General features: G+C 41.4%; 1 protein-coding gene across 1 annotated transcript; it reads left to right on the forward strand.

The window, feature by feature from the left end:
• The first annotated feature begins 186 nt into the window (after positions 1 to 186).
• On the forward strand, positions 187 to 11,287 carry LOC111845218 (WW domain-binding protein 2-like). Its single transcript, XM_023814460.2, has 8 exons — positions 187 to 345; positions 3,674 to 3,782; positions 3,872 to 4,010; positions 5,110 to 5,202; positions 5,670 to 5,909; positions 6,650 to 6,769; positions 8,654 to 8,727; positions 8,803 to 11,287. Exons 1-8 carry the CDS (start codon positions 287 to 289, stop codon positions 8,857 to 8,859), a joined length of 891 nt encoding a protein of 296 aa, XP_023670228.2. The 5' UTR covers positions 187 to 286; the 3' UTR covers positions 8,860 to 11,287.
• The last annotated feature ends 66 nt before the right edge of the window (positions 11,288 to 11,353 follow it).

Below are 11,353 nucleotides of genomic sequence, written 5' to 3' on the forward strand. Positions count from 1 at the left end.
TACTGTTTGAGAAACTGATTAATTGTGCTATTACTGTAGGTATAGGGCAACTTCTATGATTCCGCTCTTTAACAATTAATGTGAAGTGTCATATATAAGATCTGACATCAGTTATATTGATGTCTTTTAATATGATTGCAATAAAAAAAAAAACCTGCTGCGCCGGAGCTTCAGCAACATGAACTGTTGAGCAACGTGATGACGTAGCGGATTGCACAGAGAAGAGGCTTCAGGAAGGAGTGCGGTGCAGTTTTAGCGATAGGTTTTTACCACTTTAATCCAGAACATGACGCTGAATAGAAATCACTCTCCAAATGGTGGTATTTTAATTAATAACGGCGAAAGGTAGGTTATAGTAGTAATTCGTACCGGGTTTTTTTTTTATATCGTATGTGCAACTACTTTGGTATTTATAGTTAGCCAAAAGCATAATAAGTCGCATAAATAATAATAGATTGACTAAAAGAAGTAATTTGGTTTAAATCTTCCCCTTGCCCGGTTTGGTTAACACGGAATTACACGTTTGCTGGCTATTTTGGGTGTAAACGACCAATAAGGATTCTCAAACGAATAAGTTTACATTAGCTAGTTTTCGCATTTATTTAGAGCAGTATTTGTTTGCACATTAACCTTCTCTTCCAAATACATTAATTAAACAGTTTCGTTTGTTGTCTTAAATTTGATGGAATTGCTTTGTGTTGTAATTGGCCTAAATAAGACCTTACTTTCAACAAATACCTTACTGGTGGTTTAACGACTTGTTTTTGTTCATGCCTTCCGTCTATTGGTTCTTTGAATTCTGTCAATCTGATATTATTTGTTAGCCTATTGGCTATTCCAGTTTACGTCTCTCTAATCGTATTTGTATTGGTTCAAATTATTCCCGGCCTTGGCTGAACATGCGGAAACGCCTAGTCACTGACTTACGGTTAGTTTTGAGTTAAAAATTTAGGTCAAAACATAAGGACCGTGGTGGAGTAAACTGATCTGACATCAGTTTTGACGGATGGAAAGTAACCGGATTATCTGATTAATAAATAAACTCGTCAATGAGTAATGTCATGAGACAGAGCTAGCCCAGACATTATTGTATTGTATTATTTTTTTTTTATTCAGACTTTGTCCTTAGTTTAAGAGTTGTTTGGTGTTAGTTAGAATTCGGCAGTACGATCGAAACTGATATTTCATATACGCAAGCAGATGTGTGTGTTTTTATGTAATATTTTCCATACTTAAACCTTTAGTGGGCCAACTGCTATCTTTCTTAGGAATACTGCCCGGTTGTGTAGCCTCAGCTAGCATGCATAGGGGCATTTTTTTCCGCTATCGTACTAAGGGAGGGTTGCCAACTCTCACGCGTCTGGCGTGACTCTCACGCTCTCGGACTCTCTTCTCAAATCTTACGGCAAACCTATATTATTCCATTATAAACCTAACATTAGCTACATCAAACGCATTGGGGCAGTTTGCAGACCCTGCAGACTATGTACAACGTAATAAAACTCTTACATACGTGTAAATGTGTGTGCAGAGTCTCGAAATGAAAATCTCACTCCAGCCAGCTGACCCAACTTGGCAACCCTGACTAAGGTTGATCTACAAAAGGGAGCCCGTGCTGGGGATTTGGCTCCAAATCGGTGTTAGTTTAATTGTGTAATTAATTACATAAATTAGGTAATGAATATGTATTTCATATTGCATGTTTTGATTCGTGTTTTATGAGTGTTCAATTTGAAAACAAGTCAGACACCAGCTTACTGTGAAGATCCTTTGAGAGTATTGGATACGAACTGAATCCATAGCTTTTTCGTTGTAGATATTGTAGAAGTATGAGATCTGGAAATACATACTTTCAGCTTAAAGTGTCATGACCTTGTGATGTGTTAAGTTGCCATCTCGTCTGTATGCTGTAACACCAGCTGATGACCGTTTTAAGTTCCTCTGGAATGTGGGTTACTGTGGCTGTGTTAGTGATGGCTCACAGTCTTCTGATTCTAAAGATGCTGTCATCAAGGCCGAAGTCCACAGTGACCCCTATCATATGTCTCCTTGACAATTATCTTTTCTCTCATATGGACTAAATATTTAAGGACAACCCACAATAAATCTCTGTTGACATTATCAGTTACTTTTTGCAGGCCCACAAATGCAAAAACAAGTCCCTGTTGTATCCAGTGGTTTTCTTGGACCCGTCGATGTACTAATGTTGTCACACTGCACATTGTGAATGTCGAATAAAAAAGCTTGGATACTGAAGAAACTAAACTCCTGAGCAGGACTGGCTAGCAACCATTGTCAGTTCGCAATCCCTGCCATCAAGGGCATCACTGCGTTTTCAGTATCGCGGGGGACAGGGTCAGATCCATTAAGTAACTGAGTCAAATCCATCCTCTCGCATAACCCTGCATGACGTCATGTATTGTACCTATGTACAGTTTAGGCTGTCCGCTCATTTCAATATTGACTGTATATACAGTAGTCTTTGTTTTTAAGTATATTCATTCTATGAAATAGTCGGCTCAATTTTTTCCCCTCAGTCATTAGGTTAGATGAGAACTGAACTCTCCCAACAAATTCATTTGTTTTTAAAAGCAAAGTCTGGGAAAACATTGGGTGGGACAAACGCTGTTGTTTTGAATATTGCGTGAGCTGTGTCCCACCCGGGTCGCCGTGAGTAACGCCTGTGTCTGGTGATAAAGCAGAGTTCGCGAGTTCAAATCCCATGAGTACTAGATTGGTTGTTATTGACCACTGATTTACTTCTTTGAGGTTGACAGTGATAAGCAGTCACATTAGTAAGCTGACATGTTTTTTGCAAGAAGCTTTTAAAAATGAATGTTTACAGCCTTTTACATTTGACTGAGCAGTGCTGTCTGGCACCATTCACCAGCGTAACCATCAAAGATGGTAAAAACATGATTTAATGCAGCGCATATGCATTGAATTTTTAAAAATGCATTTTTGGTGCATATTCAGTATTTTGATATTTTTCCAGTTAAAATTTCATAATTTTAATGTTGGTCATTTAGGATATTATGGAGGAACCTGTGTACCTTCAACGACAGCAATCAGTAGGGCCTGTAAGGCGTTGGGATTAGCAGTGGTTTAGTGTGGCACACTTACGGCACGTAACATAAGGCTCTGCTTGGAGGAGTTAAATACTATTTCTTAAAAGTCTGCTCATAGGATTGCAGTGAAGACTGTATGAAGTCGACCTACCAAATTTCATTACGGTTGTGGCTGATCGATGAGACTTTCTGTTACACAAACGATGTGTCACTTGTGAAGGCCACTCCTGTGTCTCTGTGCCTATGGAACGATTTCCCTTGTTTTTGGCCCTCTGGAGACTAGCTGAGAGAGGCTTCCTGAAAGTCTGACTCATTTTCCTACCGCTTTATCAGCTGCAGTTCGGGAGACGGGAACGCCTGCTCCGGGTACGACTGCAGCCGCTGTGCTGGTTTTCCCATAAGCATAACCCTACTGTAGCTCTGGTGTGGTTACTGCTGATGACGGTGCAGCAGCAACGCTGGATTTATGGAAGTGTTTATGACGGCAAAATAGCCTGAAACTAGCGGAGATGAAAGTCCTGGGGTTTCAAACCACCTGTTCATGGTCCTGAGTCTCTCTGTTGCCGTGACATCTTGGTTCTGTTTGTGTACGTGTGTTTCCTCAGCGTGCTGAGGGAGTGTAAGAATGTGGAGCTGTCCTTCAGTGACGTGACCGGCAGGGGCGAGTTGTTGAGGGGCACCAGGAAGGGCACTACCTACTTGACTCCATACAGGGTAACTGAGCTCTCACCTCCCTGTCGTTTTTGCATTGCTGTGCTGAGGGTCTGTTCCTGTTACCCATCATGCCTCTCTTCCTCACTTAGATGGTGTTCGTTTCCCACAATGCCAAAGACAGCTTGGTCTCTGTGATGTTCCCCTATTATCTGATGAAGGGCTGCAGCATCGAGCAGCCTGTCTTTGGTGCAAACTTCATCAAAGGCACCATTTCGGCTGAGCCTGGGGGTATGCTTTTCTTCCTGCTGCCGTTGCTGGCTGCCTGCATTTCTGAAGTGCATTCCCTGTAGTGCTGATATTGTTTTACATCAGCCCATACAAGATTGTTATATAATACTTATGCTGCATGCCAGTTAAGTCGGAGGTCGGAATTTCTAAGGTGGAAAAAAAAAAACGAGTTCTTAGTTGGAGCTGTTCCACAAGTTAGACGCCAGATGTAAACAATCAGCTTGGCTAACTGCCATAATATCATTTTACAGTATAATAAATCTATGTACAAAATAATATGAATAATTATCTTGTAAGTCTATGAATTGTAAATCAAGAATAATGTACAATAGTGTAAGCATAACACTGAAAGGTTGATTAATTGAAAATTGGCAGCCTATGAAATTTTAATTTCTGCATAGGCTAGAACAGGGGTGGCCAATCTTATCCGCAAAGGGCCGGTGTGTATGCAGGTTTTTGGGATAACCTGTAGGTCAGCTGTTCAAACCCAGGTGTGAGGACTCTTCAGCCAATCAGTCCTCTAATTAGTAATCTAATTAGGGAGTTGCAGCGAAAACCTGCATACACACCGGCCCTTTGCGGATAAGATTGGCCACTCCTGGGCTAGAACTAGCTGTAGACTGCTACCATATAGCTAAACAGCAATATTTGCAATTGGTTTTGACATCGATCTACATACATAATTGGTTTTGTTTTGTGTAGTGTTTTTATTGCAAGGTAAGACAGGGAAAGTCACTCTATAAGGCCTTTGCTTTGATTGCCCGTGCGGAGGCTGCCGTGTTGTCTGACATCACAACACCCGCTTCTTGGTGAATTCGGGGTACGTGATGTCGGTCCGAGCTTCCCAGTTGGAGCTCCGGCTTCGCCACTCCATAGTACTTTTTCAGGTAGGAGGGAGAGGGCGCTGTCCAGTTCAGAGTTCCAATTCGTCTGGAACGCAACGTTAGTCAACGGCATAAAATAAGTCGTGAAGTCGCTTTCCATATTCATTCACACCATGCAATAATAGTGCATATTATGTTCCGACCTGTGCAGATTTAATACTTTGCCCTTGCCCCTTATAGAGTGACCCTTTCTTTTCTCCCGTCTCTGTCTGAAGGTGGCTGGGAGGGACATGCTGCTTTTAAGCTCAACTTCCCCAGTGGAGGCGCCATAGAATTTGGCCAGCAGCTCTTCAAGCTGGCCTCCAGCGGTAAGGGTGCAGATGGGCCCGTCTGCCGCAGGTCACACCGCGTTGTCTCTCTAGGTGTTTCTCGATATACGATCTTGACCATTCTTGTGTTCTCGGTTACCCGTTTTACGTCGTCTCCTATTGCCCAAGACCAGTTCCAATACTCAAGAACAGAAGTACGGAAGGACGGTAAAAATCCGCAGATGTCGTTCTTGTCCCGCCCTCAAATATCAAGGATACATCGGTTGCATCCTCGCCGAATGAGACCAATCCCATGATTCTTTGCGCCCCAAGTTCATTCTTGGGAGGCGATTTAGCAAGACCGGTCTTACCAAGCCCACAAGTAGGGTCTTTACATTCTTGGTATTGAGAAACACCCTCTGTACCGCATGAGTCTCTGCTGGCGGGACCTTCCTTTATATTTAATGAGCTGTAGCTTTTGTGTTTGGTGTAATTCTGCCATCTTTTCTGTATTTTGTTTCTCTCAGCCTCACGTGCGCCGCCGGTGCCCAGTGGAGGTGCTTCATTTGGCTACCCTTCTCCTGGAGGCATGAATAATTATGTGCCTGCTGTTCCTGTTCCTGCTCCTGCTCCTGCTCCACCCCCAGCCCCATACAACTATCCCCAGAATTACCCCTATGTGCAGCCCCCCCCGAGCAATGGTTACTACCCAGGGGCACCTCAGCCACCTGCTGCAATGGGGTATCCGTGCCCGCCAGCATCTGCAGGTCAGGATCTGCTTCCAGGAACAGCTAGGAATGGATAGGAATCTCACCTTTGTCAAATATTACTTGGTGTATTAAGCATTTCATTTTTGATGTTAATCCAGAACCACTAGATGGATGTTCCATTTACACTCGAGTCCAGTCTCTTGGTTACACCTGCTTGTTAACAGTCTGCTCCGACAAGCAGCCCATCACGTAGCTGCAGCTGAATACACATGGAACACAGATCGGGTCAAGAGGTTCAGTTACTACTCACTTTAACATTAGAATAATAAAGTAGTAGATGCCTGATCTAAGTGATGCTGTGTGATTGTTGGTGCCAGACGTGGTTCCAGAATCTCAGAAACTGCCACTTTCCTGGGGGTTTTATACAGCAGCGACAATTTACATAGAATGGGTTGATGGATGGAAAAACAGTCCCGCTAATGGCCTTTCTGTGGCTGAAAATACCGTGAAAATACCGTGTTAATGAGAGAGGTCCGAAGAGAATGGGTTAGGGTCATTAAAGCTAATTGGAAGACTACAATAACGATAGTGTGTAAAAAGACCCGCTCTGAATGCACCACTCATTTACACTTGAGGTGGTTCTGGAGGTAAAAGCGGTTCCTACCTGGTGCTACCAGGTAGTATACTGCAGTACCTGATGTAGTATATAGTATAGTATAGTATCTGAGCATATATTTGCAGATGATTTAATTCTGTCATAATAATCAAGGTTTCTCTTGTTGTTCTTTTGGTTGCAGGGGTATACCCAAGTGTCCCAGCGGTCCCCAGTGCCCCCCCTGCCCCCAGTGCCCCTCCCTACATGCCTCCTCCTCCACCGTACCCTGGGCCTCCCCAGGGCTGGCCAGCTCCCTACCCAGGTAAGGGACCACAGCCCAGATCTCCATGTCTGTCACATTATATAACAATTATTCTGAGAGGGAGTGTCTGCTGAAGGGAAACGGGGGAAATGGGAATGGAGTCGTTAGCGGGGAGCTAAAGAAAAGCAGGAATTCATGCTAATTAAGGCTTTTCATTTCAATTGTGGTTCTAAGAGTCTTTGTTTTTAAACATAGTCATTCTTAGAAAATGCTCAGTCATTATAATTCACAATTATAATGTTTTTTTTTTTTAATTTTCAAAATAATGGGGGGAGGTGTGTCGCTCAGCGGGTGAAGATTGTGATTGGATGGTCACGGGTTTGAATCTGGGGCCGGCAGACTTATGCCGACGTTGGGCCCGTAAGGTCCTCAACCCCCAGCTCCATGGGTGCTGCATGCTGGCTAACACTGCACTGTGCCCCCCCCCCCAGCTTGCTGTCATCTGCATATGTGTCTGTGTGTTGCACGGAGAGCAAGATGGAATAGGTGAAAAGACAGTTTCCATGGGGATGAATAAAGTATCGCTTATTCTATTCTATTCTAATTCTACTCTATTCTGTTCTATTCTAATGTTTCAACTAAGTTTCCCAATTTGTAAGCCAAGAATTTTGGTTATTTTGACTCTTTAAATATAAAATACAGATATGGTGCAGTAGATATGGTTAATGTGTCACAGTACAGGAAATTCAGTCTTTTTAATGGTTTGTTTAGGTCACATCACACACATTTTTAAAAACCCTTTATTGTTGGTATAATGGAAAATATGTTACAGCTGGACCTACACAGACGTGTGGAGAAGACAGTGCGCTCTCTCTCTCTCACACACACACGCACACACACACACACACACACATTCCCTTGCTCTGGTTCTGTTAAATATAAGCAGCTAAATTTAGCATCACCTGACTTGTTTTCATTGGTCAGCACTCTGAAGTGAAGGCAGTACAGAATGAATGTCTAGATAAATGGCTTTGCCTAAAGATGGGCTCTGTGACACACCAGCCAACTGATTCAGTCCAGCTTTGTCTGCAGTGGCCAACAATCAACGTGATCATTTATTGACTGAGGACTATTGGTATTAGCCATTTGAACAAGTTATACAGTTGTACAGCTGCTCCTTATATAAAAAATCTATGTACATTAGCTCTCAGTATATTCTTTTTATATTTGTTTGAGGTGTACATATTTATACCTTTTTACAGATAACCTGAATTTCATTCCTCAAAATTCCTTTCTCTTCCAAAGATTTTGCTGCAGTTGGTTATAAAGTCACTGTGATGTGGTATCTGGTTATCTGGTTACCGAAGGTTTATGGGTAGTTCAGATGTCAGTAGAGATGCATCATATATTGGTTAGTACATCGGCATCAGGCGATATTTGTTAAAAATCATGATATCGGTATCGATCCAATGTGTCATTCTTGACTAATATTGCTGGCTGAGATTTATTCATTATTCAAAGTTAGCAGCATCGAAGCTAAATACACCACTACCAAAGGAGTGGAGATGATTGTATTGGATGATCAGCCATAGAAGAGGATGAAGGGTTTCACTTACCACTTACACGTGTCTAATTCACAATTAAATTGGTAAATTTTACCATATTGGTGCACCGTTATCAGTTTTGTTTGGCATGTATGAAAACTATTTCATCACTGAAATTCCTAACCCTCAGACTTCCTGTTCTTGCTTCATAAAAATGCATTTCCCATTTTATGTGTTATGGCTCCTAAATTACTGTTTGTTGTAATATTGATTTTGAATATTACGAGGGTGAAGTGGATATTACAAACAATATTATTGCTATTCTTTGCTCGCGTCATTCAGCAAAAGCATACGATTCAGACATTCAGTGCCACATTTCCACTGTCTGTGGTGTTTTCAGGTTCCGTGCCGGCAGATGCGGCAGGCAATGCCTTCTACATCCCCAATAACCCTCACAACGCGTACATGCCCATGGTAAGTGACCCCTCCCTTCTGCCCACAGCATTCTGTTTTCATTTGTAGCACATGTCCTTCTCTTTGCGTCCCCAGGAACAGCCTCCCCCCTATGCCCCCTACGCCCCCTATCAGGACAAGAAGAACAACTGAGACCTTTGAAAAGAAGCGATGCTCCTTAAGGTGTCTCTGAACACCCCCCCACACCCCCCCTCGGCCCCCAGCTGGTAGCACTCATGTAAATGATGTGCGTTAATCCAAGTGCTGCGTTCATACATACCAGAATACAGTCACCATTAATGTACCAAAAACCCACATCATGGATTTTGGATGAAACCAAAACCATGTGACATTTGATGAAAATTAACCCCCAGCTGTTTCCTGTTGTGTAATACAAAAAAAACAATCGATTGGCCCTTTTTAGATGACTACTTTTTCGTGCAATCCTATGAATTTTCTGCTGGCATTTTCGGTTTAGCCATTAAGAATGAGGAAATGATCAAACCGAAAGAAATCTTTTATGGGTATTAATTACACAATTGTAGTACTCATTAAAATACTTTTTTTTACAAAGTATGTATGACTAAAACACCTTATTGGTCATTAGTTAGAGATAATGTTATTTTGAAGTGAGATTACTAATTATATGCACATGATATATAAACACTATCGGTAACCATTCTCGGAATAGTTTGTTGGTTTGCTGCCATTTTCATTTGTTAATTTTCATTATTAGTGTGGTAAATGTTAATGACCAAACGCTTCCCCCCTCGGTTGTGTTAATGCTTCTTATGAATTGTTACTCTTCTACATTTTTACTGTCATAGCCTAGAGACTTAGAACAAGTTGCAAGGAATCCTCAATGTTATGTAATACTAAGTCAATCATGAGTGGTTAACGTGACCATATTTTTTTTCCTTTTACTTGATGTGACATTAAGTTATGTTTTTTTTTGTTACATTCATATGGTGTTTAGCACCATTTGATTTGTCTGTAAGTTACTAACTGCATTTTTTTTGTTGCATGTTTGTGTCGTGGGTTTCTTATTATTAGTACAATAGTCAAACTATTGATAAGTTGAGTAGAATACAATAGTGATATTTAATTAATCCCCATAGGGAAATCCTCTTTTCACCATTACCCCATCTTGCTCTCCTGAGACAGGCAGACACATGTGGGGGTGAGTGCAAAGCTTGGGGGTCACATTTGCAGGCCAGGCAGTGTGCAGTACCCATGGAGCTTGGGGTTAAGTGCCTTGTTCAGCAACCCAACGGCAGCATCAGTCTGCCAGCACTGGGATTTAAACCGACAACCTACCGTTCATGGGCACAGAGTCCTAACCAGCTGAGCCACACATCACCCCTAATGGTATTCCTAAGGATAAACCAACTCCACATTCTTTGTAATAGCATAGTGTTTGTAATAGTGTTTGGCTATAGACCAGCATAAATTGAGTTAACATTTCTGTCCAAATTCTAAGGGTGTTGTTGAATATGCATTCATTTATATCCCAAAAGAAGTTAACCCTTGTTGGAATATTTCAAAATTAGTTATACTCTACTAAAGCATTTTAAGATATTTGAGGTGTGCTCAAAGATACATTCAGCTCTAGTTGCTACGTACATTTCAGTTGTAAGTCTGTGTTGGCATGCACTGTTCACCTGGATACTGACTGAAAGGGGAGCTGTATAAAAGACTGCTTAACCGATCAGTTAAGTGAAAGAAAAATAGCTAAACCGCAACAACAAAGTGATTGTGAGATATGAATAAATTAGAATCTGAAGCCATTTTGTTTACCTGAGACCACAAGGTATTCAAATAACTCTGGATTTCCTAATATAATACATTCCAAATATTCTGTAGTGATAACAAGGAACCCATTTTAGAAAGGTGCACATACGGTCAATCATGTGAAATATGCTATATGTCTGCCAATTCATTTTTTATGAATATGGAACAATTTTCCATGCATACAGATGGCAGTTTGTGTGCACACAGTCGTTTGGTGCTGTTCCACGTCTCGCGATGCTCTCGCCAGTTTCCAAGGCTTTCAGCATCTTAAATCAGTACCACGGCATGATTTCATCATTTTTATTGTGGTTTCTTTTCCCTTTCTCCTTTGATTACAACACAAATGCTATTCTTTCGTCACAGGTTAAAGTCCATGTGAAAACATTAACTACAGTATGTGACAATAGCAGGACAGACCATGTTTATGCTGCGCATTGAGTAACTGCACTCTGCTCACTATCCAAATTTGTCAATTTTAGAGAAACATATTCTCTCCTTTGGCTCAGTATATTCCGACTAGGAAGATGTGTTTTGGTCTTGAAACCCTGGACAGGCAAGTCATTAACCAGTAATGAGTCAGAGTAGCATGGATTGTAATACCATGGCAGTAATTAACAGCTATTAATGCACTCCTGCTTTAAGCTTATTTAAGGTTTTAAGTGGTCATGGAATGTTTTTGCACAGGGGAAATGTTTGTATTAGGATGGACAAGCGTAAGTATCAGTTTCAATATTGTTCCTAACTTGTATCTATGTTAAAAATATTGTAAATAAATACCTCTGAACCATTATTTGTTTTTTTGTTTTTTTTTTTCCCCAAAAACAGCCCTACATAGACCGCATCATTTGATCTGTGT

The sequence above is a fragment of the Paramormyrops kingsleyae genome, chromosome 5 (genome assembly GCF_048594095.1).
Source record: "Paramormyrops kingsleyae isolate MSU_618 chromosome 5, PKINGS_0.4, whole genome shotgun sequence".
Lineage (NCBI taxonomy): Eukaryota > Metazoa > Chordata > Actinopteri > Osteoglossiformes > Mormyridae > Paramormyrops > Paramormyrops kingsleyae.

Coding starts and splice junctions, on each gene's coding strand:
- LOC111845218 (XM_023814460.2), top strand. CDS start 287: ATGACGCTGAATAGAAATCACTCTCCAAATGGTGGTATTTTAATTAAT. Junction 3,783..3,871: donor CCTACTTGACTCCATACAGG/GTAACTGAGCTC, acceptor TTCCTCACTTAG/ATGGTGTTCGTTTCCCACAA. Junction 6,770..8,653: donor CTGGCCAGCTCCCTACCCAG/GTAAGGGACCAC, acceptor TGGTGTTTTCAG/GTTCCGTGCCGGCAGATGCG.